A 17,984-nucleotide genomic window follows, 5' to 3' on the forward strand; every position below is an offset into this window, starting at 1 on the left:
GCAACATAGATGGAATTGCAACAATTTTGAAAGGAAAATATTCAAATGTAGGCTAACATGTGAGTAGTATATGATATACTGCTCACATTTTAGCCCACATTGTGTTTTTGCCTCTGAGGTAATTAAACCCAAACAACATAAGATTCAAAAATAGATTTTTCTGTGACTTGAACGTTATATCTCAGAAAGTATTTATAGAATCTACTTTCTTTTGGATAGGATACCTGGTGTACATTTATAAACAAATTTGTGAAACAGTATTGATTTAAATCATACCAAAATAATGAATGTGAATATGATATTCACACATTCATGAAATAATTAGTGTAGAATCTCATTGTAAGACCACTATGAGAACTCATTAACAATCACTTGTATTATACACCACACAACCTAATCAAGTTACCTCCTTGAAAACAATATAGATACTTGAGGCAGAGAAGGTAATTACTAATCACTTGTATATAATCACTCATTTGAAGACACTGTTTTGTGTGTATGATGTCAATTCTTACCTAGGAATATTCTTTGGTGGTCGGCCCGGTCCTTGTGCTGGTGTAGGTCCCAGCTGGATTACCTTTCCTTGAGTGAATATGAACCAGGAAGCGAAGGGCTTTACCAGCATAGCACCCCTTTATGGCCCTTTGACTTTGCTCCTGCGAAGGCAGAGCCACCCAGTGCAATTCTGACCAGAAGACTTGGGGCTGGGAGAGGAAGAGAACTGCCAATATACCGCATATCATCACACAGCCCAAGATACATAACCAAAGAATCAGGTTCTTATTCAGTTTCTACGATTTTTTTTCTAACAATAATTTAGCATTTGTTAAACACCTATTATTAATCTGCAGGGTTAGAAATGGAGGCAGATACAAAAATGTAAAGATGATAAATGTATCTTTCACCTTACATTCAACCCACTCTGGCAAGTGCTAAAATTCATGCTGGATTTTACATTGATTGACAGGTTGAGACAGTGCTACAAGTGTCTTGCCAGCTGTATTCCTCAGAAGAAAGGTAATCTCTATCAACTAGAAGACAGTCTGAGATAGTCTGATATACTATATTTAATTAAACAGATGGCACACAAGGGAGTCAACAACAAAACAAACTGGAGGGGCAAAGAGCAAACTAAGAGATATGATTCACATCATCTGTTCCATCAATTTGCCAGAAAATGAAGGAATCTACAGTGTCAGATTGCCTACAGCATTTTTCAATATGAGAGTAGTTAACTAACAAAATGTAGAATTTTCAAGCGCTAAAGATTTCCCAAACTTGAAAATAACAATTTGGAGGCAATTTTCAACCATGTTAACTTCATTTTCTCATCCTCCATGACTCAAACTAAAATCTGAGAAATTTCAGGTTTGTTTCCATTTTGAAATACTAATCAAAAACTCTTATCAGTTCAACACATTTACATATTACGTCATGGACTGTGCTATTTTTTCCTGTGCTCAGCTTGGTACCCAATATTTATGAAAAACAAAATGAACACTGAACACAGGTGGTGGCAACAGATCCCTGATGCAGCTAGTACCTGTCAACTCAAATGTTTGCTAAAAATTGTAATAATTGTTCTGCCAATGAAATATGTCACTTTAACCCACTTAAAGTGATCCTTAGACATTGACATCATAGGCCGAGTAACGTCAAGACTTTCTACTGTGCTTAGAGGCAATTATGTTGTAAATAGCAGATAGTGAAGAGGACTGGAATGTCGTGTGTACAGTTTCATAGGTTCACTCTGGAGATGTGAAACTTTTGTATTAGCAGTACAGAAGTACAGAAGTTCGTACTTTCCATATTAGTAGTATGAAAATTCATTATCCATAGGCAGACTGAGCCACAAATACTGAGAACAGACGTAAAAACTTTTAAAGGGCATAAACATGAGATGATAGATTGGTGTAACACACTGTCAAATCAATTTATATCTAAAGGAAAGAAAAAAGGGGAAACGTACAGTAGGCATCGTCATCTGTTGGTTATACTGTAGACTTCTCATAATCCAGGTCAATCAAATGTTATCTCATGAGCAGACTAATTTCTGTGCGCGTGTTCCTTACAGGAATTACACATCTCTTCTCACCCACTCAGCCATAGCAGATAAAAGCAGATAATAATTCTGCAATCTCATTATCTATCGTTGGGTGTGGTATGTTTGACCAACTGGGGAGGGTTTCCTTGGCACTAAAACATTGTTGTTGTTTTTTAACCATCTCTGGGAACCTGTTTCTACTTTTTAACAATAGGGAACAAAAACAATCCTAAACAGACAATTCTTACTTCCTAAAAAGGAAAAAAAAAACTTTCATTCTTGAGTGTAAAGTGATGAGAGATAATAAACCTCTATTAACCAAACTGGTATAAAAACTATAGACTAGAGTGTAGCTTGTATTGTTGAAGTAGCTTTACTATAATTACACAGACAAAAACAATGTACAATAGCTGGATGTTTCAGGCTCACTTCATCTCATAACGATATCGTTACACTCTGCAAATGAAGCGCCACATCACACAGCACGAAATGTTTCATAAAGTACAAAACTTGAAAAGAACCAGGTCAATGGAAAACCAAAAGCACATTTACAGTGATTTACATAAATGCATTCCACCATTCTAATTACACAAGGATACTCTTTCTTTCAAGCACTGTACCTTTTGAAACCAAATAAATGTACATTGTAATCACTGCATGAAATCCATTAACTTTGATGGATGATTCATAGCAGTTTTACATGTAAAGGTAACCTGGCATTATGCATATTCAGTATGTTCTCATTATCAAATAAACATCTAAGGACACAACTTATCCTTTAAGAGCATCTTTTTTTGTATATTCAGTCATTTCCATGTGCCACTTTTAGGTTTTCTAATAGTAGTACTTTTTCTTCAACCCACTAAGGTCTTCCATAATCTTTTAGACTGAGTAGAACATATTCAAACCTAAACTTGTGGCCAATACATTTTGCCATACTAGACGATCAAATCTGAACTTAACATAAAAACAATGTAGGGTGTTCTGAGAAAAAGGGGAAGCAGGGAAATTGACCTCTGACCCTTTTCTTTGTATGATAAATTCTATTTTAAGATGAGTATTTCGATAGCATTTGGACAGCTTTCACACGTCCCTGTCCATCTCAGGTACACCAAGAAAATGAAGGCACAGATTGATGAAAAGAGCACAAGGGCGAGATTGAGATTAGTCTGTATACACACAGTTTGCTAAAGGATTCCTTTTAGATCATTTTGATTAACCCCATACAGTAACGCTCTGGTCCTTAATTGAAATACTTTATCACTGACATGGCAACCTGGAGTGCCACATATCACAGGACTCGACATAATATGCCATTTCGAACACATTCTCTTGAAAGAAGAGGTGAAAACAAAAAAAATAGTTACTAAAAATGGTCTCTCAGGTCTTTATAACAAAAAACGAGGGGGAAGAAAAGTGAAGGGGCCAGCCAGTTGGCCAATCTAATACAACCTATGATTCTCCACGCTCAGTACGAGCGCTGTGTCTTGAATGAGAACCTACTCCTGATGGGATTTTCTGCGTGTGAGGTTTTGAACCCCTCCTGTCACTTCTCTCTGTCCACTCTCAGGCAGATAGGGAGGGTGCGTGAGATTGTGCGCAGCAAATCATAGCACCAAATTCTGAGCAGCTCCTTCACCCCTTCGGAGGGGACAGCGGTGGCGTCGACAGAAGAGAAGGTCCCACCTATGCCCGTTCTTTACGCTTCAGTTTGGAGGACTTCTTGACAGCACCGTTCTTGTTGAGCAGCTTCAGGACCTTCTCTTTGTGGTCGAGCACTTTCATCATGGTGTCTCTGGCCTCGGTCACTTGGTCCATCACCAACTTACAGCGCTGCATGTTACCCTGAGGACAAACGAAAATCAAAACCACTTAAGCTGTGCAAATTTGATTGTCTTGGATAAGTGAAGAAAGCAAACATGTTGGTATAGACGACAATTGGGGAATGGTGAGCTCTTGAGATGTCTGAGCAACACTGAGCCTCCTAGGCCTAAACTACACCTCAAAATAAGCGTGACAAAATAAGATCAGATGGTCTATTGTGGTCTATGGTCTATTAGGCTATAAGCAGTTCACACCTTATCTTTTGACGAGAGACTGTGAATGAGTGACAGCTGAGAATTTTAACAAATGCATGTAATATTAGACTTGATAGGCCAAATAGAAATAAAAAACATGCCCTTACACTTTTCAATCCTACAATGTGTTTTGGAAAGAAATGATGACTGCACTTGTAATTTCTACAATAAAACTAACACCAAAAGAAATTAAAAAAGAAAAAATGTTTGCAAGATGAAAAATTTGAATTTGCCAAGCTTAAAATAAAGCTGAGACTATGATCCTCCCATATTTGATTGCACAGCAGTAGAGTGCACAGCGTATATGAGTAGTGGAAGGTTTGTGAGCATCCATTTACCCTGATATTCTGTAAGTACTGTAGCCATTTCATTTATATAGACTCAGAAGAACTTAGACATGCAGTGATGATTTCAGATAGTCCTTTGTTCATTTTCATGTATCATATTCAAAGGACAAAGCATAATAATAAGAATTTCACTTTGTATGGTGCTAACCTGCAGGTAGTAAACTTACCTGTATAAGCTCATTGATTCGGTGGAGGTCGTCATCAGCCCCTGCTCTCTTCTTTGGAATCAGGCCCTCTTGAAGGGTGGAGAGGCGGCTGTACACATCATGCTCCAAACTCGACTATGAATAAAGCCACAGACACACAGTATTCACGTTTGTCCAATCATTGAAAAATGGCTGGTGTTCAAGAATTACTTCACTCCAGGTGAATCAACAGACTCAAATAAATATAAATGGGAGGATTGAAGTGTCCAATAACTGAAAACAATAGACATTATTATTATTCCTAACAAAGGTCTGGGTTGGGCAGCACACCACAAAAATTACAAAAAGAGGAAACTTGTTTTCCCTAGCAAATGATGCTATTTATGTTGGCATGTGAGCAAGGAAACATTAAATCGACATATTTTGGCGTAGTTCCACATGACATTCTCTCCAACATAGAGAGAACAGAATGTGGTGAATCTTGGAGCCTGTCTGTCTTCTGAGACAAAAAAAAAAAACATACCCAGCCTATGTGCAGACCTCCCCCTTCATGATAATTTTGAATGGGCCATTACGATAAATGAAAATGCCCTATCAGATATGATATGCTTGTGTGTCTGCAGGCCTAGGCCAGAACTCACCAGCTGCCTGAGCTGTGCAGCACACAGGTGGATTTTCCAGCCTTGTGCTCTGCATGCCACTCCTCTCTGATTGGCCATATCCTGTAAGGAGCCCTTCTTCTCCTCTGAGAGAAGCAAAGAATTGTTATCAGGAAGGAAAAGCCGCTTTAAAAAGTCATTGTGTACACAAGTTAATACAGGCAGGTGTTTTTGTCTGCACACAGAGAGATACTGACCTTTGACCCGGATGTCGCTGTACCTCTGGAAGTGATGGTAGGCAGCCTTCCATGGGTTACGGTAGTGACGCAAAAGGGTAACAGGTGGCCGTGGCCTGACTGGCACATAACGCACTCCTTCCTCATCTGAAACGAAACAAGCCATATGGTGAACAAGAGATGACTGGCTGATAAAATACCTGTTAAAAGTAAGACCATCATCATTGTGAATGACTAGGGGTGGAATTACACACCAACATATTCCCTTGGAGGAGATTCGCGCCTCTCAGCCCTGCCAGTGATGGGCCTGCCGGTGGCCCTCTCCTCGTCTGTGCTGTTGGTCTCCACCATCTCGCTCTCCTCTGTAGAAATAACATGCTGCTGCTTGCGGGGCTTCTTCCTGGGAGAGGCCCCAGGGATCAGATCTCCTGAGGCGGGGGTGTTCAGGGCGGAGGCCTGGGTGGTGAGGGCTGGGGCCGACGACAAGCTCGCATTGGGATCTGAGGGTGAGGGATACACACGTCAAACACTTACATGTATATTTCAGTTTGCATAATGAAACCTTTCCCAGGTTGCATCACTCATGACATGTGGAAGGAAAACGTGCTGCTTACCTGGCTGGGAAGTATCCATGGGCTCCACCTCCTGCTTGATCTTCACATCTGGACAGGCAGAGCTGGCAGCACATGCTGCAGTGCTGCTGGCTGCAGGCTGGGTGGGAGAGGCCACAGTGTTGGCCATTGATGCAGGAACAGGGGGAGTGACAGCCATGGCTGCCGGCAAGGCAGACAGCACAGTTGAGGGCTGGGAGGGGGGGACAGGCCCAGGGGGGCCCAACATGGTAGGGATGGCCTGGGCGAGGTGCTGGGCGTTGGAGGACACAGCCTGCTGCTCCCCTCCCTGAGAGGGCAATGCCTCTACTGTAGCCATGACAGGAGGGGCCATAGCCATGTGCACCTCGGCTTTGGGTTTCACACTGAGAGAGAAATAAAAAGGTCATGTCACAGACTCATATCAAAACTATTATATTATGACAGGATGCGAATATGGATGCAATTGATGTGATGGATGTGACAGCTCACCCTGCAGGTCTGGGAGATCCCGCTCCTCTCACACCACTCTCGAGTCTGCCACTGTTGGGTTCGTTGGGTTGGGCAGGGATCAGGTTCTTACGGACACAACTAAAACACACAAAGGCAGGCAGGTTATGTTTGCTCTAAGGAAACAGCCATCCCATTTCAACTTTGTTTTTATAAAAATTATCAGCAAGTGGCAAAATAAGCATGGTGCTTTTAACTGGCTTTCATCACAAAGGCCTCAATTGTCCAGTATGCATAATTCTGAATGAACCCTACAAGTGTATTTGATATAGTGCCAGCGTAAATCAATCAAGCTACATTAAAAGACTCAAGTGACTCAAGTGCTATGCTCACCCTTCATTAGTGGGTTTCTTGCGGAGGATGCTGGGTCTGGGGGAGGAGACCAGGGTGGGAGCTCCTCCTACTCCTCCCTGGGCATGTGCCTGCACCATGGTGGCTACCGGCTGGGTGGTGCTGAATGTGCTGCTGATGGGACTAGCTACAAAGCCGTCAGCCAAAACAACCCCTGAATGGAACAAAACTCACATGAATAAGTCACAACTGAGATTAAAAACTGATCAACACTAGACCATTCACATTAACGCTGCCCTCACTGAGGTGGTATCTATTTTGTATTTACCAGGTTTTGTTTCAGACTGTGGCTGCTGCTGTTGCTGCTGCTGCTGAGTGACTATTGGTGCCTGCTGTATTCCTTGTGTGGTGATTGATGCAGAAGTGTGCAGACCCTGCACTCCTATCGGTGCAGGCTGAATGCCCTGTGCAGCAATTGGTGCTGGCTGGATCCCTTGGGTGCTGATTTGTGCAGACTGCAGACCAATCCGGTCCACTGCCATCAGCTGCATGGGGTTTAGGTGGACAGTGGTGGCCACTCCCACTCCAGCTTGGGTGGGCAACGCTGAACTTGGAGCTTGAGGAGTAACTTATCAAAAAAGGAAGATACAGTCAGTGCGAAGGTATTAAGACTGAAAACTGAAACTATATTTTTTTGCTGCGAATTCACTAAATCTGTATTGTTGCTCAAAAAATGTGTATGAGGTTAAAGTACAGACTGCTTGTTATGGATTGTCTTTTTTGCTTGCCTGTTAGAGTGTGTCAAAAAATGCATACTGACAGGGAAACTGCTAGTGAGAAACAACCATTAGTTATTCATGTCCGTCTTTATGCTCTACAGCAGGAACATGATGATTAAATGCTGGTTGTATAACTCAGACACTTGAGAATTGACTCTTTTATTGAATATAATCTGAATCTGTTGAAATACTTTTGTACCCTGAAACGTAGAAAATGTAGGCTGAGAATGTCCCAGAATTAACGCAGACAGTCTGCACTTTAGTCTCCTAGTCTTTGTGTTATTTTGCATTCAATGTAATATGTATTTAACCAAAATGTCAAATAAGTCACTATCCAAGTACTTACATAACTCCCTATATATGCTATACTACTCACTACAATAATTAGCTGTTGCTCCCCACAAAGTAGATAAACTTAAAATATACATCAGCAATGTGAAAAACACAAAATCGGCTTACCAGGATACTGGCGGATGGTGGATACGGAGCTGGTGATGGGAGTGTAGGTGTGTGTCAAAGGGTACGGAGACGAGGAGTAGGTGGGCAGGAAATATTGGAACTGCACTGGCACAGATGGCCTTGAAAAGAAAACATCCGGGAATAAACCAAGATTCATTGCCATTTAAACAAAGTACCTGTACTTATTTTGAAGTAATTTTGAGCATATTTTCTAAGTTTTGTATTCACTACCTCAGTAACAATGATGCCTATAACTGCACAAACAGTGTCTAAAATGATGGTCTTGGGATGCTGCAGTAACCTTGGCTCATGCACTCATCACACTGGATTTTGTGATGATTCTTCAGGTGATTGAATAGACTGATGATTAGGGCTGAACGATTTTGAAAAAATATCTAATTGCGATTATTTTGACTGATACTGCAATTGCGATATGATTTGCGATATTAGAGGGAATGATAATTTTTACATCATTATTCTCATTTTCATTGAAAAATGTATTAAAATGATTATGGTGTGATTCTTGCGGGGATCTGTACCAAACAAAGATGTTTTCTTAAGTCTGTAGAATATAATGTGTAGGCCAGGACATCTCTGCAGCACAAGAATATTTAATTTAAAATGGTATTTTGACACACATTTCGCCTTTAACAAATATTGCGCCTCCTGCGATTTGAAAATTGCAGTAGGCCATATTGCAATTTCGATCAAATTTCGATTAATTGTTCAGCCCTACTGGTGATATTACTTTGAGTTTCAACAACAGCTCTCATGTTAAGTTTGCACAGCATCTGTGTTTGTTTGACTTTGCCTGGTTTGTAACCAAAATGCTTCCAAATAACTGCCAATCTGTTTTGGCTACCAAAACCATTTTGTGTTCATACTTAGAGGACAGGCTTACCTCTCTGTCATCAGTAGACAAATGAAAAATGAAATGGCAGCTAACCACTCAGCTTTAGCTATTCACTACTTCAAATTCAAGTGATCGTTTCGCCTGCCAGCAACATGTGCAACTCAGCTATTTCAGCTTTGCCCGTGCATGCTTGACTTGTGTGAAATGACAGATGTAAATAGAGAAAAACACTCTGTATGCTGCGCTCTTGACAGCTGTGGCTGGTCACAGTGCGTGTATAGCAGAGGAACTTTAATGGTAGCACTTGATTTGATAATACAGTGGCAGCTGAAATAGAATTAAATGCTTACATATTCAAATTCTATGATTTTTAAATTGAGGCAACTAAAATCGTGGTTTGTCTGCACTCTTTGCCATAATATACCTTGTCTTGTGGTCATTCCATGTAGAATATGTAAAGAAATAGCTGAATACGAGCATCAGTCGAAACTCTGTTCATTTTGTTATGCAAGACTTTCCAAGCTTGAGTAATTGTTCTCACCTGCCCAAATGAACTGAACTAAAGGAACAAGCACTCCAGAGCTCAATCAAACCGCTCCAAACATGCTTGGTGTGAACGTGCCCTAAAACTCAGAATCAGCATCAGACATCTGTGTTCACCTGTTGTCACTTCTTGCTTCCATGGTGACTGGGTTAGGAGAGGAACGGTGGCCTGAGATGGGGATGAGGTTGGCCCTCTCCCCTGGATAGTCAGGTTGGACACGGGGAGAAGTGTGGGCAATGGGCTGAGGAACCACTTTAGCTGTGAACAACACAAAGGGAGAGCTGTGAGAAAATGTACACTTCAAAGGAAAATATGCCACGAATTAATCAAGCTTAGAGTAACATGTCCTGCTTATGAAGTACGCAACAGTGTTCCAGTGAGAATAATGGGCCTGTGAGTAAAGAACTTACCAACAGGGATGGCAGAGGTGGTCACTGCTGTAGCATGAGAGGAGTGTGAGGCCATTGTCATGGTGACAATAGTGTTACTGGTCATTTGGGTATGTGACACAGTACCTAAACATGAATGAGAAACACAGGATTGGGAATATAAGAGAAAGAAAAAGATGGACAGACAGATGCATTAGACACACACACACACACACACACACACACAAAGAATGTTTATTATCCAAACAATGATGGCCTTTCAAATGTATATATTATTAGGATAAAGGCCCCTTTTTCTTCTTTTTTTTTTGTTCCTTTAGCCTGAGAGTAGTAACAACCAATAGAAACATGATATGTGCTATATGCTTCATAATTCAGTTTTTTGCTTTATACTAAATGGAGATGATATCGCCCAGAACAAAGAAATAAGAACCAGGTGTAACATGTTGGGTCTGATCCAAAATTTTGCTAATGTTTGTGTTGGTTCCACAGACCCAGACCATACATTCCTGTATGAGCTTGGACATTTAGTCAGTCAGTGTTTTTTTTCCTCATATGTTTTAACATGTAAACTGAAGACAGAATCACGGAAAGTCTGTACTTTTTTGCCTTTTGATGAGCAATGACAATTTCAGGGGCACACTGTAAAAAAAAAACCTCTTTCACACTGCTATCACAGGACTTCTGTCACTGGCTGTATATTAGATATTGATACATGGAGAGGCCATACCTATTGTGGTGGTTGATGGCACAGTGTTAGTGGCAACAATCGGTGCCACGGTTGCTGCAGCTACTGGCGTCACCGTACTGAAGATCGATTTCTGTGGAGGGAAAAAACAATTACTATCAAAGTATTTTAGCCATTATACAAAATACCTATTTTTGTAGACCTCTAGAAAAGAGGTGGTACGTTGGGGAGGTCCAACCTGTGTCATGGTGTGCGGAGGCTGGGGCTTTGGAGCTCCAATTGCAGGGTGGGAGGGCAGTGTAATACGTGTGGCGGTGTCACGGGTCGTCTGAGGCCTCTGAATACTGATGGTCGCTGGAGGGGGGTGAATGGTCAGCCCTGGACGCCTGAAAGAGTCAAAAACATTTAAATTATCAGTCCCTACAGTAAGCAAGGGAAGCACAGCCATGGCTGGTTCAAGACTGGAGGGAATGGTAAAATGGGAAAGAAAAACATCCAATACATTTTTAGGGATGTGATCTAGACAACACAAAAAAACATGGAGTTATCAGGAATTGAAGCAGGAAAATGGTAATATTCACTAGAGATAAAGGAACAATTGAAATACCATTCCTTAACTATCTCATTCCTATGCTTTAAGAGAGTTTGGTTTGGTGAACATTTACCATTGTCCCCCATAGCCAGAAACAACACAGAAGTGCTGTGCAATTTAAAAGTGGACATTCAGACTATCTTTGTCAGACTCCATAAAATCAGGCTCCCACTCAGTGTCATGGAGCAGCTCCAGGCTAGATCATATATTTCATCATATATTCATATATTAGAATTTGTGGTTCTCTGGTTTCTAGCTTTGGGAGAGTTATTCATAGTAAAAAATGCTGATTTGACTGTCCAATGCGATAAAATACAAATATGGAGTTGTACAACACCCACATCACACCGTCTCTCATGTCTGAACATTCTGTCACCCAAAAGAAGTAGTTTTATTACTTAGGTATGAAGGTCCTTATGACAGAATTCAATAGTGACTGACTTATTATTGGTCCTAGTACTTACCCATGCACCATCTCTGCAGAGTGTGTGACTGTTGGACTGATAACTGGGGACTGGGTTCTAGTTGCTGAAATAGGGGCCACCACGGTTGGGAGCACGGCTGTAGACGTGGTAACAGCAGGGCGAGACTGTAGACAGAAGGTGATAACATTGTTACACGGTATGTTTCTAAATGTCCTTCACAATAATTACGTTGCTTCAAATGAAAATACGTCAGGGCACCTGGATAGTCTGGTGGATGATGTGCTGCACTGTGGGCTGACCAGGGCCCGCGTTCGCTCCAGAGGCCGGCCGCAGGACAGTCTTCGAGCTTGACATCACAGCTGCAGCAGCAGCCCCTACAGGACAAATAACACATTAATCAGGCAACATACACTGCTAAAAATGAAAGGCAAATGGATTACTGTTTGAAGGACAAGCCATCTTAATGTTAAGTGTTGTCGTACTTCTTACACCATACTAGGGCTGCAGCTATCGACTATTTTAGTAATCGAGTATTCTACCGATTATTCCATCGATTAATCGAGTAATCGGATAAGAAATACTTTTGCTTTATTAAAGAGCAATAGTAAATATACAAAAGAGAAAAGCTGTCCGCATGAAGCTGTCCATACAACACTGTGATTTACTGAAAACGAGGTGAAATAATAATTATTATTGATATTTATTACTAGGCCTAAATATCATACAAGTTCATAAGACTGGCTAATGTACATTTATTTGCTATGTTGAAGGGTTGCCCTACACCTGCTGACCCTACTCACTGCAATCAAACTAAACTGAATATACCTGCTGTATTGGACTGGTGCATTTTAGGCTCCAATTGCTACTTACACCACCTGATATTTTGCTTTCTGGGGTATTTTATGCATCACTGTGAGGGGAGTAGGTGTGTGTGTGTGTGTGTGTGTGTGTGTGTGTGTGTGACTATCATAATAATAACATGAATGAAGCTCAGGCTTTCACAAATTGACTGCAGCATTTTATTTTCTGTGGTTATTTTCTTGAGCAAAACTTAGCTAACTTAGGGACATCATAACTAGCCACCATATTGATTTACGTTCTTAACTAGCCATTACATATAGCCATAATTAACGTGCATTCTTTACTAGCCTTCATCTCATCCCGTTTTAATATGAAGTGCTGACTCCGCCCACCCGGCCAGTTTCGGCGTACGCCGGTAGCAATTACAAGTGGACCCTATCCTACAGTCCCTGCTCTCAGCGGAGGGAGGGAGCTACACTGTGTGTGGGAAGCGCTGTGACCGTCAGACCTCTCTGGATTAGACAAGCAAGTAGAGAAAACCGGCATCAGCCGAACCAATTTATTGCCAAATGCTTTGGGATTCAACACATTAACATTGCTTCCCATGGTCAGAAAAAGTCGGCAGATTTGTCGCTAGTCGCTTTTGAGAAATAAAGTCGCCAGGGGGGTCTGAAAAGTCGCTAAGTCTAGCGACAAAGTCGCCAAGTTGGCAACACTGGATCCGAAACTTTGGACACTTTCTGTCGTTTTCTCTGGCCTGTCTCTTCTCTTCGCCCCTCGCTATTTTCTCTCTCTTTCTCCAGCGCGTTGTGCAACAGTAATAATCATCCGTGCGAAACACTGAGTGTGTATATAGTTATATGGATTAAACGAAGCTTCGATGCAAAGAATTTGCATCGATGATTTTTAGTAATCGAGTTACTCGAGGAATCGTTTCAGCCCTACACCATACATACCTCGGGGTAAATGGGAAGTGAATGTCTGAGGAGGGACTGCAGGGGTCCCAATCTGCAGCGCAGGGGCGCTGCTCCTAATGATCTGGATGTTAGCTGGCATTAGGTGGTGTAGGTTACTGGAGTGACCCTGAAACACAATGAAAGCCCGGAACGTCAGCAGTCAGCAAAAAAGAGATAACATGCACTAACAGTCAATGCAGAGTGCATTTACCTGCTGACCACTGATGGTTGCCACAGGAATGGACGGGGTTGGAGCGATACTGCTCTCTAAGGTGACAGTAATGTGACCGGGCACCTTTGGGGGTATGGGGATATGGCCCTGGTTGGAAGCTGGCGCTGGGGCAATAAGACGACTTGGCATTGGTGACTTCAAGACAGCCTTAAAAAAGGAGCACAAAACAACAAATAAACTATCCGTTTTTATAACACTCCCCACGAAGGGTGTAGAGAACAGCAAGGAGTTCCCAAATACTAGAATACTCATTACTAGAAAGGAGCGCTATTTATTCAAACTAGTTGCAAAAATGGAAATGCATACATTGGCCATGGAACAGTAAATATAGCTATACAATACATGCACACTTTAAGCTTAAGCCAGACTACAAGATTGTTTAAATCGTGCTCAACAAGGATAGTTCAGACTAAATGACTGGTCTTGAGTAAATCCTTGCCATGTTGTATAGTGTATTGTTCCATGGTACAGAGGCTACAGGCTACATTTATATTACAAATGTATTTTGAAGTACATTATTACAATGATGATAACATTGATGAAGAATTCTATATGAAACTGATTTCACTTTATTTTCAATTGCGTAATGTGGATTGATCCAGCGTGTTGTGTTTTCATCCTGCCAGGAAAACAGCAGGGATAGATTTCCTGTTCATTATTTGAATGATCAGGTTGTTCTTAATTTTTTTTTTTAATCAAAAATATCGACACCATATACTGTCAAAGTTATTACCTGTGTGCAGTCTTTAAGCTGGCCTATTTTTCAATAGCGTAAGGATCATGTTTTGAACAGCCTGTTATCACATTTCTTGTGTTTTTTTTCAAGTGGCTGAAAATTTTATTTTTTGTGTAATTTTAAGTTTATAAGTGGCTTATAAATCCGCAGTTAGTTGCCTTACTAATAATGTTATTTGTGAACCTGTTGAAGAAATAAAGAAGAAATAAAAGTCTTATTTCTTTGTCCACTATCTAAGTTGTTCCAGATAAAGCATAAAAAGTTATGTTTGCACAATAGTGACCAACATGTAAGAGCTTGTTTATGATAATTTCCCAATTTTACAGGAAGTGTATCCACAGCAGTAAAAATGGATCACACCAATTTCTGAAATATAAAATTGGGAAGCATAACCCAAAACCCCTCTGGACACACTCTGTCATCAGATATTTTAATGATATATTTTAATTTATGAGGTTTATTCCTTCAAATAAAACTGCATTATAAGCTGGACATTTCTACTGATTTAAACTGTCTACATGAGTGGAAGTTGTTGTTGCTAAAGGTGATCTCTCTCCAGTGCATTCTCTTTTTCTTCCCCCTTGAGCTAAACTCCCAATGGCTGCTGCCAAGATCGCTCTCAAATTTCAGTCTTGGCAAGTCTTGGACCACTTCACACAACACAGGCCTGCCCAAACTGGGTCTGACGAAATCAAACGCACTTGGAAAAAAATCGCGTCCAGCTCTTACTTGCCTGGAGTCATCAGGCGGGCCAAAGTCTCAAGTCTCGGGCCCTTTCACATTACAGGACAATCAGCGCCGACTGTCTGTCCCAACAAGCCCAGACTCACCTCGAGAGTTGGCATGGTCCGGTTAGGCTTACAACTGGCGCAAAGATCGTGTAGTTGACCTCGCCCTAAGGCAATGCTTTTAGAGTGGATACATTCTACCTCAGGCAGCAATGATTTACTTCTTTTTGCATTAGAGGGGGTTCAGACACTCCTTATTTCTCTATTTGTCTCTTTTTCTATCCATTTATATAAAATGGTTCTAGAAGTTTCAACAGCCAGAGATGCAACAAAAGTACTCCTCACCTTCATCTGGCCCTCAGTGAGGGCTGCAGGCTGGCCCTGAGGGAGGTGGACAGAGGGGGCAGGAACAGTCATAGGGGTGCCAGGCTGGATGGGCACCGTCTGGGGAGAGGCTTGCGGCTGGCCGTGTGTCTGGACTTGTGGGTACGGTCTGACCACCACGGTCTCTTGCTTGTCATCTCTGAATGCCAAGGTCCCTCCACCTCCACTAGGTGGATGATCCTGTGGCCCGTGGTCAGCATCACGACTGCTGTCCATATCTCCACCAGCTAACAGAAAAAATGACTTGATTAAGTTTTTCCCCCCCCAAAGATGATGTGTTCTGTGCGTTGAAAAAAACGTTAAAAGGTATATTTCTCACCAAATGTGAAATGTGCTCTGATTCTACATGTCAATGGAAATACCTGGTTGATTTGATGGCTGATTCACAGGACCCAAGTTTCCTCCAGCAGGGATCTGGGGTGCTCCCCCGCTGGAAACAGGCAGCCCATGTCTCGGGAATTGCTGGGAGCTCATTTTAACAATTTAGGACCTAAAACGAATGCAAAGTAGTAAGATAACGCTAACACCAGATTTATTGAAGCTGACATTACTTTAACAAAATTTTCTGACGGCATATCAAATATTGATAACACAGAAACGCCATAACAATAAAAGCATGCAAGTTAACCACCCTTTAACAAGCCAGCGTGATACATCCATGGCGTGAGGACATAAACTAGCATAGGGGGTGTCGCGGGATATTATCGTTACCAGCTAGCTAAGGAGCAAGGGATGAGTACGTGACGTTAGCTAGCTGATGTTAATAAACTGGATTTAACTAAAATGCAATGTAATTAACAGGACAAGAGAGCTAGACACCCAGGCGCACTATTGTGAACAGCAAATAACGTTATGAGCATACGAGACAACTGCTCGACAGTAACTGTAACGTAATTTATCAAATGTGAAGTTAACGTATAAGTACAGTAAAGTATTCTCGGCTACCTTACTCCAACTCGATCGACAACGATATTGGCTCCTTCAGATAAAGTGCACTGTAGCCACTGATTTTGGCTCAATAACCTTATAAGTAAAAAGAGCTAGCTCGTTAGCAAGCTATCTCTTAGCAAGCAAGCAAGCTAACATTACAATCGCTAACGCTGGTGCTGCCTGCTTTTCATGCACAAATTCTGAACTTTCTAACGAGTTCGGTTGCGGACACTTAACATGACAAAATAAACGAACATATTTCTGTAAGTGTGCAGATGTTACCGTATCGCAGACTCACTAAGCAATGGTCGTTTTTTTATTACAATTTTTCCATTCGTCTTTTCTTTTTCCCAACAACATGTAAGCCGGAAGAACGCTCAGGAAGGAACGGACCTCCCTGTTTCATTCAACCAATCAGAGAAGAGGCTCACAGATTCCTGACCAATTGCAGCACAGGAAATGTTTTGACCAACCCGGACCGACCTAAACCAGCGAGGGAGTCAGGAGAGACCAACTCACAGAAGCGGGGCGGGGGCATTGTAGCGAAAAACATTCTGCCACAGATTACTAGATACATTCGTTTTTGTATCTCCCTGTCGCCGGCTCGCAGATGTAGTCAGTTTTCTCGATTTAGGAAAATAACTTCTCACCATTCAGCTTTCGTGCTTTTCGCTGTCGCATCCGGATACGTGACGTAAATAAGTAAATAGGAAAGAACCGCCTGCTGCTTACAAATTGATTGGAGCTGGCTGCTCGCTCTTGTAGACGGAGGATGACTGACTAGTGCAGTAATGCAATAGCAATACTTTGAATGAGACACTAGAAGGCAGTAGCTAGCCACAGAAATGTTTTAGGCCAGTGGGTATAAGGGAAAAATAACGAGTTGAGCAGGAGGGATTGTATGTTTAACAGAAACACAAGTGTTGCTTTTTAACCAGTAGTGCCTTTCCACTTTGTGCACACTAAGAGGTTTTTTTAGGTTGGCCATGCGGCTTTGGATCTTTGTCTGCCACAGTTTAATTTATCTGTATTATATAGCTATCTAGGCTACTACTTTGTTATTATCATTAATAGTGGCCTTGCATTACTTGTGTGATTATAAAGCCTTTGGAGTTGCCTGAGTGAGAGAGTGTTGGGGTCAAGGTGTCACATTATCAGTGTATGATCAGTGTATTATCATCTGTGTATGATTTTGTCCCTCATTTAGATTACCTGTCTTGGCTTCTTTCCAGGTATCATATAGAGATAGCAGATGTTTTTTCAGTTGTGCCATTTCTCAAATATTTCAAATGCTCATCCCTGACTATTCTCACATGTACCTCAAACTGGTAATATGACTCTTACAAGCAGCCTGAAATTAAATTGTGGCTGTAAGTGCAGGGATTTAGATTTGCAACATGCAGTATTCAGCAAGTTTCAAGGTCATTATTGATAGAATTGACAAAGCGAGACGAATAGACAACCAGTAAAGGCTAAGGATAGACATGGACGAGGGGCCACAGGGAAATGAAGGCTCATCATTTTGGACATAAAAGGCCTTCTAATAGGTAATAGTCCAAGGCGTCAGCATCATGTTACTTCCACATTCACAGGGCCATTACATCAGCCATTTATCTTAAATACATGGCCTGGCTTTGTGTGTGTGTG

General features: G+C 41.5%; 1 protein-coding gene across 3 annotated transcripts; it reads right to left on the reverse strand.

Moving 5' to 3' along the window:
• Positions 1–2,394: 2,394 nt before the first annotated feature.
• Positions 2,395–16,709, reverse strand: sap130a (Sin3A-associated protein a). 3 transcript variants are annotated; one of them, XM_078285801.1, is made up of 21 exons: positions 16,636–16,709; positions 15,770–15,897; positions 15,369–15,634; positions 13,539–13,706; positions 13,328–13,454; positions 11,829–11,944; positions 11,610–11,734; positions 10,792–10,939; positions 10,596–10,686; positions 9,887–9,991; positions 9,593–9,734; positions 8,080–8,198; positions 7,170–7,457; positions 6,884–7,055; positions 6,533–6,631; positions 6,065–6,426; positions 5,705–5,950; positions 5,472–5,597; positions 5,257–5,360; positions 4,637–4,750; positions 2,395–3,889 (listed from the first exon to the last, which is right to left on the reverse strand). In XM_078285801.1, exons 2-21 carry the CDS (start codon positions 15,879–15,881, stop codon positions 3,731–3,733), a joined length of 3,189 nt encoding a protein of 1,062 aa, XP_078141927.1. In that variant the 5' UTR covers positions 15,882–15,897; positions 16,636–16,709; the 3' UTR covers positions 2,395–3,730. The 3 variants fall into 3 exon arrangements, with proteins under 3 accessions (XP_078141927.1, XP_071779534.1, XP_078141926.1); XM_071923433.2 differs by having other exon boundaries at positions 7,170–7,469; XM_078285800.1 differs by lacking the exon at positions 16,636–16,709 and adding an exon at positions 16,353–16,381 and having other exon boundaries at positions 7,170–7,469.
• Between the last annotated feature and the right edge of the window lie 1,275 nt (positions 16,710–17,984).

This window comes from Centroberyx gerrardi, chromosome 9, assembly GCF_048128805.1.
Source record: "Centroberyx gerrardi isolate f3 chromosome 9, fCenGer3.hap1.cur.20231027, whole genome shotgun sequence".
NCBI lineage: Eukaryota > Metazoa > Chordata > Actinopteri > Beryciformes > Berycidae > Centroberyx > Centroberyx gerrardi.